This window comes from Phascolarctos cinereus, unplaced genomic scaffold (assembly GCF_003287225.1).
Source record: "Phascolarctos cinereus isolate Bilbo 61053 unplaced genomic scaffold, phaCin_HiC Scaffold_1;HRSCAF=81, whole genome shotgun sequence".
NCBI classification, from domain to species: domain Eukaryota; kingdom Metazoa; phylum Chordata; class Mammalia; order Diprotodontia; family Phascolarctidae; genus Phascolarctos; species Phascolarctos cinereus.
This window is the reverse complement of record NW_027555514.1, coordinates 226,975,036-226,993,526: the sequence shown is the minus strand read 5'-3', so window position 1 is coordinate 226,993,526 and position 18,491 is coordinate 226,975,036. Positions and strand designations below refer to the sequence as shown.

The following is an 18,491-nucleotide window of genomic DNA, read 5'->3' as shown; positions in this document are numbered from 1 at the left end:
AAAACCCATTCTTTTTTTTTTCCTCATAAATTGTAGTTTAAAGAAGTATCCCTTTAGTCTTTTATTTTTTTTCTCCTCTGAAAGGAATGTACTATATTTCAAAGTTTTCATGTGGTTGGGTTTTAGAAACTTGAAACACATTTTCTCAGAAACATTGTTATATACGGTTTTAAGATTCCTAAGTCTATTCAAAAAGCATATTTGAACTATTGTCTTCCTAAAGCATAGTAATACATTATTGATACTAAAGAACCTAACTGTAACTACCCCTGTTCTATTGGAAAATGCATTGTTATAACATGGTATTGTTCCAGAAACACATTTCTGCAGTAGGAGAAGGTTCCACTGATGCTGGCTAGGAAAGCGATAGGCCAAGTTGGACCAACAGTAAAAAGCTATGATTACTCAGGGCCTCCTGATGCATGAAAATACCCAGAAATCCCTCTTAACCCTGGCTAACACCCTAGTCACTCTTCCCCCAATGCCCTGCCTTTTTTTTTTTCCTTCTGAGAATAAGCTGGAAAAGCCAATATATTTCCCTTTCTAAATCCAGGAGTTTTCTCTCTTTTCTTTTTCACTTAAGACTCTCATAGAGAAAATTCTATGCAGGAGCTTACAGGATCTTTGGGTATATAAAGAATAAAAAGTTCAACTATATTTTAAAGGAAAGGTAATACTGGGCACTTTATCACAGATACCACAGTGGAAAAAGTCTAGGGCAGGATGGATAAGAAATGGGACAGGGATAGAATGACAGGTAAGGATCTGATAGAATAATGGAGAACCAGTTGTGTCCTCTGGTAGTTCTCTTTCATCTTCCACTGTTGGTAGCCTGAGATTGAGGTGAACGATGTTTTAAGTGGGGACAGGCTACAGTTAAGGAAATGTCTAAGGTAATGTAGCAAACATAAAGAAAAAAGAGATGACAGAGAAAAATCCTGAACCACTTAGTAACACTGAGGGAAAGGAGCTCTTGTGGTCACTGGGTCAGTCAGAGAGGGCAGCTATTTTGAGGTATTCAAACGAGAGTTGACGATTGCTCATAAGCACATTTAACTGTAAATAGCAGTTCAACAAAAAGAAACAATTAAGATATGTTACATGCCAAAGAACATTTTTCTAATACACAACGTTTCTGTTTGTGTAATTAATCTGCCAAGAAATGACCAAAAAAAAAGTATCTTTTAAGGAGGTTAAAGTAATTAGATCAGTAACTATCAATAGCACCACATCATTCTATACACTTAAACTCAGAAATATACATTTTAAAGTATTTCACTTTGGCAAAAACATAAACCAAAGATAAAACCACTTTCTCCAGCATTTAGGTTCTGTTTAAGATTTGAAGTATATTATTAAAAAGTGGGGAAAAGGAATATTTCCCTACAAATAGTTGATGGGAAAAGTAACTGGTTAATGCCATTTTCAGAGATTAACAGTATTCCTATAACAAGGAAGACTCCAAATAGGACAGAATGAATCATCTAATTTATTTCTTTTCAACTAACATATAAATTTCAGTAAAAAGAACTGCTTATCTGTGTGCTTTATTTACATGGCCAGGCATATTCCTGGTATTTAATATTTAACAACAATAATAAATACACCCACAAAAGGAATTTAAGAAATCAGATTTATGGATTACAAAAGACAGCCAATCAAAGGGATGCCACCTATCATTTGGGGAATGGCTAAACAAACTGGGGCATATGATTGTAATGGAATATTGTTGTGACATAAGAAATACCAAGCAAGATGATTTCAGAAAAATCTGGAAAGACTTACATAAACTGATGCATAGTGAAGTGAGCAGAACCAGGAGAACATTGTACATAGTAACAGCAATATTGTTCAAAGAATAATTGTGAATGACTTAACTATTCTTAGCAATACCATGGTCCAAGACAATCTCAAAGACTAATGATGAAGCATACTATCCACCTCCTGAGAAAGAACTGTTACTGACTGAATACAGACTAAAGCATGCTATCTTTCTTTCATTTCTTTTAAACTTTTGAGTCTTCTTGCATAAAATGGCTAATATGAAAATGTTTTACACAACTGCACATATATAACCTATATCTGATTGCTTATTGTCTCAGGGAGGTGGGAGGGGAGGGTAAGAGGAACAGAATTTGGAACTCAAAACTAACTAAAAATGTTAAAATGTTTTTTAAAAGATAGCCAATTCAACTAAACTGATATATGTAAATGAAATCTAAGTGATATATCCCCCTCTAATAAACTATAATTAAAGTATAATTTGAGAGAAAACATGGAATAATAGATTTAGATATCACCTAGTCCAATCACCTCATTTTATAGATAAGGAGATAGTATCAGAGAGGTTGAGTGTTAAACAAGGCCATACAGGTGAAGTGGTAAATGGCAGTGGGGAGTCAAATCCATTACCTTTCTAAATTCAGGGCATCTTCCACTTTACCATGCCATCTCCTTATCATTCACAATTAGAAAGTACAGTATATTGTTTAACAAGCTTTCCAATCTTGTTGGTAGTAAGTCACCTAAGCTCCTTAAGCAAAACAAACAAAAAAATCCAAACCTTTTCTGGTGATGTTTTAAAAATATTCTTAGATAAAGTTATTTTTAAAAGAAATTCATACAGGATAGTAGGTCATCTACTGCAATGGTGAAGAAACTGAGGCCCAGAGAAGTTGTTATTTGCCCAAGTCATATCTTGCCAAAGCAAAGGGCGGGGGAGGGGAGGGCTTGAATTTGATTCAAGTCTTATAAGTTTCAAGTTCAGTGCTGTTCTCACTGCATCATGCTGACTCCGTAATCTTCTAGGATTTTTCAGGTGTGTGGTAAGAACAATATCACCAAGCCCCATTTCCACAAAGACTAGACTAATTTTTCCTTAAAAGGTATTGAAATTGACTTAGGAGTCTAAATGCTCAGGGTATGGATGCAGCTTCCTAGGGTCAGGGATATAAAAAAGCAAGTCCTTCCTCAGGCTTCTGAGCAGAAAGACTATCTTGGGCAACAGAAAAGCAGGGAAACCACACCCATGTGAGTCAATGCTGTATCTTTGCTCAACATCCTGCCTTACCTCTTTCAGTGGATAAGCAGGTTTTATTTTCTCCTACTCATGATAGATTCTAAGCGTATCAAATATAAGTCGGATCCCACCACTGGGTAAGGTCTTGATACTATTCATTTTTGAGGCACTGAATAAAAGGCTTAGTTAAACAGAAATGACCACCAATCTTTTAGACAGTGACAAACCAAGAAATTACAACCTTTAATATGGAAATGTTTTGCATGACTTCACATATATAGCAAGTATCAAATTACTGGTCTTCTCAATGGGTAGGTAAGGTACTAGAAGGAGTAAGAATTTGGAACTCAAAAGTTTTAAATAAAAGAATGCTAAAAATAACTAAATTTTTAAAAATTACAGCCTTAATATTAGAGAAGAAATAATCTGTTAAAGCATGCAAATTTGTATACCATTACTGACTTCAAATTTATTGAGTTTCAGGGCAAATTAAATTATGGAATTGCAAACATCTAGAAGTCATTAAACCATATTTGCAAATTTTTAACTAGCACAATATAAAGAAGAGTAACTGTTCTGTGTGGAATGAAATGTATAAATTTTAAAAATCTCTTTATATTATTGGACCAAAACAATTTCACAGATGAGAGGTAATTTATATTGCTCGACTATAATGAGGCTTTTGATTTTACTTCATAGAAGTTAGGGAGAAACTTTAGTAAAGGATGGAGCATTATTATTTGGTTATGCTTTGCCTACCATCATTTCTCCCTGTTCACTGGACTGGCAGTGGGATACTTAATAATATTTGTTTATTAACTGAATCAGAAAGATTGTAGAAGAACCCAGTTCTCTCACATAAACTCTAGCACAGATCTAAAATGGGCACCAAACTGAATAATGTTCAATAAAATTTAAAAAATAAACAACAGTAAGCTTCTCTATCCAGCACAGGACTGTACAAAAAGACAGTCAAAATTCTGTAGGCCCAGAGGGAGGGGGCCCTACCAGGGAAGCCAACCTAGGCTTAGGTGACCAGACCTGAAAACTGGGGTCAGCAACCTATTGGTCAAGGGCCAGATCCAATCTGCCTCCTGTTGTTTTGCGGTTTTTTTTTAAGAGCCCTTGAACTAAGAACATTTTTTTTACATTTTTAAATAAAATGGAACTTTATTTAAAGATGTAAAAAATTATTCTTAATTCAGCAATACAAAAACTGGTAGAGGGCCAAATTGGACTGCAGGCCCTTCTGTTAACTTCTTGAAAACTCTCACCAAACAGAAAACCCAGATACCATATTTCAAGAAAGTACTTTAACTTGTCCAGTCCCAAGCCCACCTCACCATTTCCCTAGTCATTTACATATAATGCTAGTTCTCTAGCTTCCACCTCCATCCAGAACATAAAGTCCCAACCCTGTGACTAGATGCCAACTTTCTCAGGCCCTGCAAGCTACTTCTTGAATATCTCCACAGTATGATCTCTGTACAAAACACTTCTCCTTAGTCACTACTCCTCTATAGGTCCTGTTTTCCCTATCAGAATGTAAGCTCCTTGAAGGCAAGTACTGTTCTGCTTGTTTGTATTAGTATCCCATGTTGGCCCCATGCCTGGCACATAATAAGGCCTTAATAAATGATTTTTTTTCACTCATAAAACTGTCCAGATTAATTAGAAATGAAGGCAAAGTGGGAAAAAAAAGTGTACACCAGTCACCTCCTAAAAGAACCCCAAGTTGAAAACACCCAAACTGTGAGTAGAAAATCCAAATTCCAAGTCAAAGTACTAAAGGCAGGCAAAAAAGAAAGGATTTAAGTACCAAGGAACCAGTTGGCATTACACAAGATTAAGCTACAACTACAATAGAGGAGAAAAAAAATTTTGGAATATGATATTCTAAAAGGGAAAAAGCAAAGGCTTATAATCAAGGATAATTTACCCCTAAACATTAAGTATTTTGTTACTACAAAGAAAAAAAAACCTTTAATAGAAAAGAGGACTTTCAAGTAAGCCCCATGAAAAAAGATCAGGGGTGAGTATAAATTTTGAAACATAAGACCTGAAATAAGGAAAAAGGGGGAAGAACTATCTTTCATAATTGGAATGTGCAAGAAAAAAGACACAAACAAAATATAGTTCAAATTTTGATGGTAGATTGTAAAGATGAATTAAAAAGAAAGAAAAAAATATATGAACTGGTAATAAAGACTAAATGAAGGGAAGGGAGGAGGGGGCAGAGGAGTAGGAACTCCAAAACCCCTTGAATGATAGATTATTAGTGTTGGTCACATTCTTTCTCATATAAAAAACACATTAGAAACATAAAGATTCATATTAAAAACTAGGATACGGTGAACCAACTAAATAAAAATAAAGTAGCAACCATGATCTCAAACAAAAATAAAAGTAAACATTTTAAAAAAATAGGCAAGGAAATTAAATTATACTTGAAGACACCAGTATGAAATAACATTAATTATGCATAATTATCTTTTTCATTAGATTTGCCTAGGTCTGAAAGGGGGACACTGAGTTCCCTGACCATTATAGTTTAGCTTTGTCTCCCTGCCATTCATTTAACCTTTCCTTCAGGTACTTAGATGGCAAGTGAAATCACAGGTTCAATTCCTCTTTATATAAAAGAGGACAATGTCAAAGAGTCTAACAAAAGAATATAAATGATTAGCTAATCTAATAAAAACAGAGAAGAAAATCAAATGACAATGAAACTAGTAATTTAAATGAAATGGATAAATATTTATAAAAATATAAAATAAACAGAAGAGAAAAAGAAGTGGAAAATATAAATAACTCACTATCAGAAAAATTAATTGAACAAGCCTTAAAGAAATGACCAAAGTAAAAAACCCAGGACCTGATGGATTTACAAATTAATTCTATCAATCATTCAAATAAATCTTAATCCTAATATTATGTAAATTGTTTGCAAAAATAGGAAGAGAGGAGGATTGGGGGGGAAGGTGCAGAAAGCTTATGTTCACTTCTAGACATGTTAAGAGGTCCACAAGCTATTTAGTTCTACAGTCCAACAGGCAGTTGGAGATAGAGACTGTAAAGTAGCTAGGAGGTTAGTGCTAGATAAGATCCAGTAAAGCCTGTGAAGGAGGATTCAGAGATGTGGGAAGATAACTAAGGAAATGAGAAGAGGGTGCACAGGGATCAGGAAGGGCTTGAGGATTGAGGGCAGGTCATTAAATTTGCCAATTAAGTGATTGTTAACTATGGAGAGAGCAGTTTCCAATAAATGATGAGATAGGAAGCCAGATTTAGAGTTCAGTGTTGTTCAGCCTTCATTTTGAAGATGATGTCTTGACTTATATGTGAACTGGATTTAAGTACACAGAGTTTGACAAAGTCATCAGCCTCACTCTCTCTCCTAGAGTCACTGAAGTCCAGTGGCAAGACAAAAGTCAAGACTAACAGCAATGGGATGGAATGTAGTGGATGACTTGTGGTTGGCCATCTTTGATGTCTGACCAAGCTCTAAGTGCCCCAAAATGCCTGCTTCAGCTGCCTTCATGGCCATTGTAATAAACTTGTTCTTATCCACCTGTTGGAAATAACCTCTGGTGCTTAAATAGGCACAGTAAGTTACAGACTCAGGATGAGTGAAGCAGTTGAAACCTTTAGTATGCTTCCTGTAGCAACCAGGTGTGGAACTCAAGATGAGCACAGATACACTATAGAAGCGAGAGCAATCCTTATATCCCTATTCCCTGCCACAATTCCCTCCTAGCTGACTTTTATGGTAGAAGTCAGCACAGGTCACAGATGTTCCAAAACACCATCACATGTTCTCCTTGGTATGTTTCCCCCTTGTTCTTCATACATAAAATGGCCATCTTAACCCCACCTAGGGGTGGAGAAACTAGCATTCATGAGCCTATTAAGCATTCATACTCTAAGTAAAGCTTAATCTCTGTTCAATTTTAGCTGGTTCTTGAAGCTCCTGACCCAGAGCTACTTTTCTCTCAATTTCCTTTTATGGAAATATCACAGTTTCTTACTTCTCACACACCTATTCTGCCAAGAGGAGTCTTCACATGCTTGGGGTAGATATCCCCTGACTCATCAATGGGTTTGAGGGTGTATAGGGTTTTTTGAGGGTCTGGGAGTGTATGGAGTGTTTGAGGAGGACTAGCACCTGTGGTGTGAGGGCTTGCTGAATCCTTTTCAGGGATGTTCATCTACTTTTGGTGTTCACTTTTCATCCAACTCTCACCTGTGGCTCCAAGAAGCTGTAGCATTCGATGCACCCACACCCTGGCAAAACCCTTTCATCTTGGACTTCTAGACAGCAAGCTCCTTGAAGGCAGGGATCATGTCTTACTTCCTTTGTATCTCTCCCTCCTACTCAATGTGTATATGGCATCTAGGGGAAGCTAAATGCTTTAAAAATGACTTTCTAAGCTCCTTTCCAACTTCACAGTTACATAGCTACATAAAAATGGACTCTTTCATTGGAAAACTCAAGCCTTAAGCTTTCTGCTCAGGCGGTAATATCTTAGTTCTCTTTCTTGTGACAGAAGATGCTCTCTTCCCCAAAAACCTTCATGTATGAGTACCCTGCTTCTAGAAGCAATAACACTCTATGATCCACTCCAACCAAGGAATAATTTAATGCTTTTCCCACCTCCCACTACAGCTGCACTTTTTTTCCTTGGGAGAAATCTGCATACAGTACTGAGGTTATTTACACAACAGACTTTTGTTAGGGCTTCATCAGGAATGAGTTCCAAGGTACTGGATACCTTACTATGGATGAAAATATTTGAACAGAAAATTAAACTAGTTTCCTCATTGGCAGGTTATTCCAGCAACCATGTGTAGGATGGACTAGAGGGTCAAAGGGTGACATTGGATAACTTAACATAATGTTAAGTACTAAGAAAGGGAAAGAATGAAAAAATGATTATGGCAAGAGATAACAAAATGGAAAATAAAGAGAATAGATTCAAATCATATTATGAAGGACAAAAGTTGGGATTTATTGGCAGTATGGATATAGGAGGAACAAAGAGTTAACACGAGATAATGGGGAAAACAAACTAATATAGAAGATCTAGGATCTGGTCTTAGGTTCTTCATCTCAACATGGCTCAATGTTTTACTTCTTTTTGCGTCTCTACCAGGCCTAATTCAGTACTCTGGCATAGACAAATTTAATATTAGGCATATGACCTTGAGACATAAAATTCTCTGGATCTCAAGATAATACCTGCCCAGCCTACTTCATTTGGTTCTTATATGACAATAAACTGAATTGCAATCCTTTAGGTGCAGCTGACAACGGGGAGAAATGAGAATAGATGACTTTTGTAGTGAAGAAAGTGACATGGAGTTGTAAGGTGGAAATGAAAGGAAAGGAAGTGCCAGAGAAGCTTCAATTCATGTACTTCAAAGATGAGAAGGTACCAAAAGCTATTCCCCTCAATGCATTACTTACCCAGATTCTAAAAATTCATAATGAATCATTATTCTTAAAAAATATTATTGAGCAAACATGTAATAAGGACTGTTGTATTACAAAACTAGAATTTTTATCTTGGGCTGCTCTTGCAGATTTATATTGCAAAGGAAGAATATTATCTCTGTGGTTTGCTATAATACATGAATCATTAGCACATTATTGTTAAAGCATTAAGACTGATTATAAAATATAGTACGAGCACTTACTACTCTTCCACAATATTTAATTGCTACATAATAAGTAATGTTCACAAAAAACAAAATTATTGATAAGTAAAACTAAAAGCTAACTAGCAAATACTCCTATTTCCTTTATCATGATAGTATAACAATGCAATTTTTAAAAATCAAAGTGACAATTTTGCCCCACATTCAAACATCTAGTTAGTATGCATAACATACTATAGCACCACTGAATGCTTTGATTACTGGGGGCAAAAATGCAAATTAAACTAACTTTTTCTTACTCTAAGATATAAAAATTGAAAAGTCAGAGAATACAGGTGGGACAAAGTGGCACAATACTGCTGCTAAAGGTAGAGTAGTCTATTTAAAATATCTGGATATGCACATATTTAATTTGAATAGGAATCTTCCATTTAAAGAACAATTAATAGGCATATAGTACTTTAAGGTATGTAAAGTATTTTAAATACATCATGGTACTTGTTTTGCCTTTTTTTTTTAACCACCAGTGCTTAGCACAGTGCCTGGCAGAGAATAGGATCTTAATAAATGTTTACTGAACTAGAAGAACATTGTGAGCTAAGAACTAAGTTATTATTATCCCTACTTTACAAATGAGGAAAACTGAGGCTCAGAGAAAAGTGTGGTGGCTTGTCCAGGACCACATAACTATTAAGTGTCTAAGACAGGACTTCAAATTCAGGGCTCTTCTAATTCCAAGTTCATTGCTCAATCTACACTGCATAGATCTTAAAATATAAAACTTTTTTAAAAAGAAGTATTCAGATTAACTTTTAAAAAGTCATGTTTAAGTCTATCATTCAAAAATTTCACAAAACCTGAGGCAAGAGATAAATGTAACAAATCTTTTTTTAAAGGACGTTTGAGGGGAGGTGACGGACAGACTAGGAACTGTGATTTCATTACTATAGAAAGCTTCCAGTAAAGAAATTCCTTCCATCAGTGAAGATCAACACCTTCTGAACAACTTACTAGGTTTGGGGAACTGCCGGAAGCACTGGGAGGTTAAATGATTTGCAGAGTCATGAAGCCAGCAGGTTTGAGGCAGGACTTGAACAGAACCCCCTCTCCCCCACCAATCCCTCTCATTCACTATCCACTAAAGCAATGCTATTTCTATATGTAATGAAGCTGTAGTAGTTCAAGGGGATAATATATAATTCAGAAAAATTAAATCTCAGGAGTTGAATGTAACTTGCAACTTAAATTCTATGTTACTACCAAATAAGATCTGTAAATTAAGAGACTAACAGAAATTCCAGATCACTTTGGTCAAATATGGACATTAAGTTTGGATTTTACGTGAGCTTTGTAGTAACTAAAAATACTCTGTAAAAGTCTGCTAAAAAGTTATTTGTATTTTTAAATTCCTAGAAGTTACTATGTCAGCATTACAAATTTAAAAGCACCGTAAATGACTTTTCCTATTTATAGAGACTTGAAAAAAAGGCTTATTTCCTAGTTTTGTTTTTAGTTTCATTTACTACTCAGAAAGAGTATATATGCCCTATGTTAGACTATTCTCTTGGTACACACCGTGCAGATACTAATTTTGAATACTTCACAGAAACAGTAATGACTGAAAATATTAAACACCTATCTATCTGCACACACAAGCATATACATAAAACATAGATGCGACATTTTAAATTACTGACTGTATACTTACCAGGATTCACAGGAAAGAGGATTATAATGAAAAAAAAAAAGTTAAATTGAAACAAATGAAATCAATACCTGATGGAATAGGAGGTGCAGACTGAGATACACATTTTTAACTTCTCATATCTCAAATACATAGAGAACTTTGTAAAATTTATAAGAATATGATTTATTAATAAATGGTCAAGAGATGAACAGTTTTTTGATGAAGAAATCAGTCATATAAAAAAATACTCTAAATCACTGCTGATTAGAGAAACACAAATTAAAACAACCTTGAGATATCATCTTACACCTATCAGATTGGTTAAAATGATAGTAGGGGAAAATGACAAATGCGGGAGGGGATATGGAAAAATTGGGACACTAATACCCTGCTGGTGGAACTGTGAACTGATCCAACCATTTGAGAGAGCAACCTAAAATTATGCCCAAAGTGTTACAAAACTGTATATACCCTTTGATCCATACCACTATTAGGTCTGTTTCTTAAGGTGATCAAGGAAAAACAAAAGAGCCTACATGTTCTAAAATATATATGGCACCACCTCTTTGTGGTGGCAAAGAACTAGAAATTGAGGTGAAACCCAGGAACTGAGGAATGGCTAAACAGGTTACACTGTATAATTGTGACAGAGTACAGTTCTGTTAAAAATGATGAGCAGGTTCATTTTAGAAAAATATGGAAAGACTTGCATGAAATAATGAAGAGTGAATGAACAGAATAAAAAGAACACTGTATACAGTAACAGCAATATTGTCTGAATAGCTGTGAATGACTAAGTTATTCTGAGTATTATAAATATTCAAATCAACTACAAAGAACCTATGAAGGAAGATGCTATCCACCTCTAGAGAAAGAAATGATAAATACCAGTATTCATAGTATGGTTTTACAGGTAGATCGATAGATGGATAAAAAGAAAGATTTATCTGGGTCAAATGGTGGCTTCTCTAGTGTGGGGTGGGGAGGCAGACAGTTCAGAACTAAGAATATAACAAAAAAATTAATTTAAAAAAGAGAGAGATACATATTTTCCAGACAGGCCAATGTATTGGTTTATTTTACTTGGGAAAAAAACACAAAAAAACATTCTATCAGTCAACAAGTATTCATTAAACACCAATCATATACATGCCAGGCACTGTGCTAGTCACTGAGGACATAAACACAAAGCACGAAATAATCCTCTCTCACAAGAAGCTTGCATTCAAAAAGGAGAGACTAGTACTTATATAATTATATACAGAATAAGTGTAAAAATAATAAATATGAAGTAGTGCAATACAAGGCAGTCTGGTGGAGAGGGGCTAAAAAGTTGGGGGGATTAGTTTAGGAAAGTCTTCAGTTAACTACAGGAGTTCTTAACCTTTTTGGAGTTTTCGATGCCTCTGGCAGTCAGTCCGATGAAGCTTAGTGATGCCTTCTCAGAAGAATATTTTTAAAGGCATAAAATAAAATACATAAAATTTCAAAGGAAATATATTGCAATAAAGTTATCAAATATTTTATAAAAGCAGTTCACAAAGGGAGTCCAGGTTAGGAAAACCTGACTTGGAAAGTGGTACTTAAGCTGTTTCTCAAAGGAAGAAGGAATTCTATGAAGTAGTGATGAGGAGGAAAAGCATTCCAGGAATGGGGGTGACCGTCACTGCAAAAACAGTGCTGGGAATGCCCTGTGTAAGGAACAGAGAGGCCATGTATTACGGGATGAGGAAAGGGGAGTAATGTACAATGAGGAAGAAAAAAAATAGGCTGAGGCCAGGTGAAAGGCTTTAAAATCTAAACAGATGACCACATATTTTATCCTCGAGCCAACAAGAAGCTAGAGTGTATCGAGCAGGGAAACGACACAGATTGGTACTTCAGGAAAATCACTTGATCAGCAGAGTCTGGAGGGTACACTGGAGTGAGGAGAGCTTTTTCTCCTTGGATGCGAGCTGGTGGGTAGTGACAATAACACAAAGAAAGAAAAGACCACTGATGAACCCCACACCTTTGTAAAAATGTAGGACCACGGCTATGGGATACTTCACTTTTCAGTTTTGTAGAATTTTTTTTCCTTTTCTTCTTTTCTTTATACTTTATTATAAGAGAGAACACTCTGGGAAGAAGTGGAGAAAGAATACAGTGTTTAAAGATAAAATATTAATAAAATCTTTTTTTAAAAGGTACAGAAGTGAGTGGAAAAAGAAACTCAGAAGGAACTGGACTATTTTGCTACTGCTGTGTGAAAGTTAATGTATATTTTTTAAAAGCCTATATAACAGAAGTTCGGAGTTTCATATACAGTCCTCTTTTCTGATCTTTGCATATTGAAATGCTCGTATTTGTTGACATTTACATTCCTAATATATATTTTAAAAACTTATCCCAAATGGAATTTTTCTAGATTGAGAAATGTGATATACTTCTCATCAAGAGATTTTTAATTATGCCAAGCAAATTAAAATCATTTTCCAAAGTTAACTTTAAAATGATACTTATTAGAGACAACACAAAAATTATTCTTATTTAGTTTATTTGAAGTCTAGCTACATGCATACACCCTCTCTTTCAAATATATAAGGGAAAAATGTTCTCAGTAACTCGCTATAAAGCAAAAACTTCCAGTGCTACCCATTCTCCCCAAGCTTTTCACCTTCCCCCTCTTTTAAAAATAGAAGCAATTACTTTCTAAGTCATATTAAGCTTGAGTCTACCATCAACTGTAGTGGTTTGTCATACTTGCACAATGTTAGCTATCATTATTTGTAAAGTTAATTTTCCAATTCAAATTCTAGTTTTCAAATATCTCTATCAAATAACATTCACTATTTTTCTAACCAGTATTTACTCAGCACTTATTGTATGCCTAACCCTTTGCTAGATATCATGGTACAAAAAAGTACTTAAGTGTGTGCCCGTAAGTAACTTAGAATCTAGTTACTAAAATATGATATTATTTCATTTAACTTGATCACAAATGAACTTGCATTATACTTAGGTATACAGATGTGTATCCCTTTCTCTTATTCCCTCCATTATTTGACTATAAGTTTCTTGTGGATGTCATTTTTCATCTTTGGATTCCCAGTGCCTAGCAGAGTGTCCTGTACATATTAATTAAGAAATTAAAAATGCCCCATGAATGGAATTTATATTTGTTGTTGTTTAGTCATTTTATAGTCATGTCCAAGTTTTCTGAGTAGGGATACTGGAACAGTTTCTCCAGCTCATTTTACAGATGAGTAAACTGAGGCAAACAGGGTTAAGTGACTTGCCCAGAGTCACACAGCTAGTAGTGTCTGAGGCCAAATTTGAACTCAGGAAGATGAATCTTCCTGACTCTAGGCCCAGCAGTCTATCCACTGTGCCACCTAGCTGCCCAGAATTCATATTATTATTCCATATAGATATCACTGTACCTTTGAAAATGTTCAAATCAAATTTTCAAAAAGTTATCAGTGGAATAGATTAGGTATACAACATACAAAAGCAATCAAACACAACAGCCTCATGTTTGATAAACCCAAAGACCCCAGCTACTCAAGTAAGAACTGCAGTGTAGCAGAAATTAGGACTAGAGAGACATCTCAAGTTATATACCTACACAGATCGATCTCTCTCATTCTCTAGCCATGATGCTATCACTACATCTACAAGTAAATAGATATAACCCATAGTTATGTGTATGTGTGTATATCACACACATATGTATCACATCTGGGTATAAAATACCAAGAGAAGAGAACACAAATTAGAGAAGGACAAAATTTCCTTTCAGATTTACATATATGGGAAGAGTTCATGAACAAATAAAAAAGAGAGAGCCTCACTTAAGATAAAATATAACACTTTTTGTGGTAGCAAGGACCTGGAAATTAAGGCGTTGCCCATCTATTGGAGAATGGCTGGAAAAAAATTATGAGATGTAAATTAATGGAAAACCATTGTGCTATAAGGAATAATGAAGGGAATGTCTCCAGAGAAACCCTGGAAGACTAGTATGAACTGATGCCCAAAGTGAGTAGAACCAGGAAAATAGATTATGTAATAAAATAGCAACGTAAAGACAAACAACTTCAAAACACTTTGATTTAAAAACATAGCTCAATTCTAGAAGACCCATGATGAAAGGTGATGCTACTCATCTTCTGACAGAGAAGTGATGGATCCAGGGTGCTGATATTTTTTGAATAAGGCCACTGTGGGAATATTTTGCTTTGATTATCCATATTTGTTACAAGGTTTTCTTTTTCTTTTCAATGGGAGAAGGTGGGGAGGTGGTAGGAAAGAAAAGAGGCTTTTGTTCATTAAAAAAAGTAAATTTTTTTCAAAAGTAAATTTTAATAAATAAATACATAAATCTGCAGCTCTAACAGATTTTTCCCAAAAGTTTCACTGCCCTTTCCAAAGATGGTTAGTTGCTCCAGTTATAGCTCCTTCAAAAGCACCAGTCCATTGGCAAATGGGCCTTTTTGTCTACAAACTTGTAGACAAGATTTTCCCAAGTATAGGAAACCTTAATCGGGTTAACAAAAACAGCTACCATTTATATGGCACTTTAAGATTTGCAAAGTGCTGTATAATATGTTATCCCATTTGATCCCCAAAATAACTCTGTGAGCCAGGTGCTATTATTATCCTCATTTTACAGAAGAAGAAATTAAGGCTGAGAGAGGCTAAATGATTCATTTAGGGTCAAGAGCTAGCTGCTGAGGCAAGATTTGGACTAAGTTTAAAAGAAAAACATCACTTTTATTTAATTCAAAAGCAACGAACCAGGTAACACTTCAATTAAAAAACAAAAACTGATTAATACTATTACATTACCATTAAAAAATTTTATCAAGCTTTTTTTGGTACTTGGGCAAATTTCCTCTGCTAAACTACAAATAGAACACAGCCCATTTATAAATCAGTCAAGTCTCCCAATATCTACTACAACATATACAACTTTAGTCCCTTTTTGCTTTTCTTTAATTAAAAGTGAAAAACTGTGCAATTAATCTATTGCATGATCAAATTTACCACTAACACTACATATTGGCCTCAATTTTCTCAATGGTAATATAAAAGGAGCTGGACTAAATGATTTCTAAAGTTCTTTCCTATTCTAAACCTCTATAAAACTTTCAAATATATAAGGTGAAAATTTCTCAGTAACTTTATCATAAAGCAAAAACTTAACAATTATAACCTTTAAGTAAAAATGGGCACATCCATGACAACAGGTATGCTTCTACTTAGATTTCTTACTACGGAACTTTAGGCATCTGCAATTTCATCCATGTACATGTTCCCTCCACCAACTAAAGACTGCAATTTCTTCATGAGTTCAGAAATTAGCTTCATGAGTTGCTGTAGCAAAAATTCATCACTCTTGGCCAATCTTGCAATGAGCCTCTCTGAGCTTAGCTAGGCTGATCTTTGGCCTGTACTAGACTTTATCATTAAATGACATTACTAAAAAGGCTGAGGTAAATGTTCAAACCCTGATATGCTAGTTTCTATTTCAAAGCCTAAATTTTCATTATAAGCAATAAGTCTTCTTTTACACACAGTAGGATAATACTGACCACATTCTGAAAGAACCATGTGCCAAGGTTAAACCTGAGTTCCAGATATTCTCCAATGATTAGTAAACTTCATACAAGAATATGAACTATATAGATTACTAAAAGGCATTCAAAGTTGTTCTTTGTTATACCGAAATTCATTGAAATGCTGAAGGTACTTGACCCATTAAAGTACACAGCTGGTCAGCCAATAAACATCTATTAGGCATCTACACTAGGCTCCAACCACTTTGCTAAGCACTTCAGAGAAGCTACTGAGCAGAAACTAAAAACACATACAGTAACTGATGAAAATAACTATCATTCACTGTACATGTCCATAACTTTTAGCCCTACAAAACAGATCACTTCAAGAAGGCAGGCAACAAGCATTTTTTTAAGCACTTACTATGTGCTAAGCACTGAGGATACAAATCCAAGCATAAGTAGAGACAGACTCTGACTTTAGGTAAGGCTTAATTTTCTTAAAACTTTATATAAAAATCAATCAGAAAAGAAATAAGCTTATGTCCTCCAACTCCATGAATTTAGGTCGTCTTTTCCTGCGTATAGTGCTTATCACAGGGCCACAGTTGGCTTTTAATGTTTATTAGGGCGTCTAGGTGGCTCAATGGATTAGTCAGCAAGACCTGAATTCATATCTGACCTCAGATACTTCCTAGCTGTGTACTTACCCTGTCTGCCTGAGTTTCCTCACCTGTAAAATGGGAATAATAACAGCACCTACCTCCCAGGATTGTTGCAAAGACCAAGTAAGCCAGTAATTGTAAAGTGCTTAATGCCTGACAGTAAGCGGTACATAAATGTTAGCTATCATTATTATGATGATTTCCGCCTAAATACATGAACGCTTCATGCATATAGCCATATTTATACTTTGAGCTTATTTGGGATACCAGATAAATGTTATTTCGTTTCTTCCAGCACTTAGTACAGTGCCTCGAACACAGCAAGCACTTAATAAACCCTTACCGACCGATTGCTTGGAAGTATGAAAAATTCCACTCCCTGGGATGGAATTATCTGCCTACCTTAGGTAGGTCCTTAAGTATTCTAACTCCAGGGCTTTACGAATACCACCAGCAAGTTAGTTCAACTCCCACGGACTTATTATCTTTTTTTTGCAGGGCTCTGTTATCCCCAGAGTCAGGAAGGTACGAGCTGAACTTCAAAGTGAACTTCCCCCCCCTCCCCCCCGCTGCTGCGGCTGCATGACAAGCTCCCTGGGAAGCCCGACACCACGTGGGGCCTCCTCGATCCGTGTAAAGGGCTCCCGACTCCGCACTACTCCTCTGACAGGGAACGGGAAACTAGGGGCTCCTTGCCCTTCGCGGCGCCCCGACCCATGCCACCTGTGCGGCCCGCAGCCCGCCCGGCCCGGAATGATGCGAGGCTCCCCAGACCAGCAAACTTGGCGGTCGGTCCAAGGGGAGGAGAGTGGGAGAGGAAACGATAGAAAGAAAGGAGGAGAAGCTCCGGATCCGGGCCGGATGGGACCTGTCCACCCACGCCCCTTCCCCTCCCTCCGCAGGGGCTCACCGGATGAGGGCCCGAGGCTGGGAGCGGCTCGGGAGGGCGGGACGCAGGCGGGAGCCCCCACGCCCGCCTCGCTCGCGACCTCTCACCTCCAGCCTAACCTCTGACCTCCCCGCCACCCCCCCACCAGTCCTCCCCGGTCCCGGTCAGACCTGCCCGCCCCGCACCTGTCACTCAGCAAAGACACCGGCCCCGGCGCTTCCCGCCCGGTTCCCCTCCGGCGTCCCCCAGGCAGCCGCGGGCGCCCTCAGTCCCCGCCCCGCCCCGTCCCCCTCACCAGGTGTCCCCTTTCCGGAGCGAGGTTTTGAGGAGCGTAGCGATGTCGGACTGCTGGGTGTCCAGATCCGCCGCTCCTCCCTCCGCCATCTTCTCCCACTAGTGGCAGCGGAGGCGGCGACGGCGGCGGCGGCAGCGGCAGCGGTACCGGCAGCGGCAGCGCGGCGGCGGCGGCGGCGGCGGCGGGCGGCACCGCCCCGGAGCATTGTGGGAACACGGCGTCCCGCGGCCCCGCCCCGCCGCCGGGTCGGCAACCTAGAGAGACGTAATGGGAGAGGAGGGGGAGGGAGGAGGGAGGAGGCCGAGGGGAGCTTGGCCAGGGAGCGCGTGGGCGTCCTTTGCTGCCCCCTAACGGCCGGCGCCGAGGGCAGCAGCGACAGCACCGCAACCTTGAACTTCATTGGTTCTTCTCAGCGAGTAAATGCTGCCTATCCACGGTCCCCCGCTGGGAGCCCCTGCGCTCTCGTTCTATTCGTGGCCCCGGTACAACCGGATCCTCTTGGCTCTCGGCGCCGGTGCCTTCCCTCCCTTCTCTCTCCAGGGACCAGATGTGCGCGAAACCTTATTTTCATGACAACTCTAGCTTAATAGGGTGGGTGTGTGTGCGCGCGCGCGCACGCGTGCCTGCGGCCAGATGTGTGCGAAACGTGACAACTAGGGCTTACAGAAATTGTATATATGTATGTGTTTGTACTCATGCCAGTGGCCATATGTGTGCGAAACATGACATCTCTGACTT

General features: G+C 37.7%; 2 protein-coding genes across 8 annotated transcripts in view; one reads left to right on the top strand and one right to left on the bottom strand.

The window, feature by feature from the left end:
* The window catches only part of USP15 (ubiquitin specific peptidase 15), a 197,136-nt gene extending 179,209 nt beyond the window's left edge, over window positions 1-17,927 (bottom strand). For all 7 annotated transcript variants that reach the window (XR_002325249.2, XM_078146099.1, XM_020990165.1 and 4 more), the window contains exon 1: window positions 17,754-17,927. Coding sequence is in view for 6 of the 7 variants with exons in the window: in XM_078146099.1 (XP_078002225.1) it covers window positions 17,754-17,842 (89 nt within the window). In the remaining variant the exon portion in view is untranslated. The remainder of the gene's footprint in view (window positions 1-17,753) is intronic.
* Window positions 16,900-17,756, top strand: LOC110211009 (uncharacterized). The gene is made up of 2 exons (XM_020990173.2): window positions 16,900-16,976; window positions 17,068-17,756. Exon 2 carries the CDS (start codon window positions 17,152-17,154, stop codon window positions 17,581-17,583), a length of 432 nt encoding a protein of 143 aa, XP_020845832.1. The 5' UTR covers window positions 16,900-16,976; window positions 17,068-17,151; the 3' UTR covers window positions 17,584-17,756.
* Window positions 17,928-18,491: the final 564 nt, after the last annotated feature.

What these genes read in the sequence shown, in the direction of transcription:
- LOC110211009 (XM_020990173.2), top strand. Translation starts at nt 17,152, where the DNA reads ATGACAAGCTCCCTGGGAAGCCCGACACCACGTGGGGCCTCCTCGATC.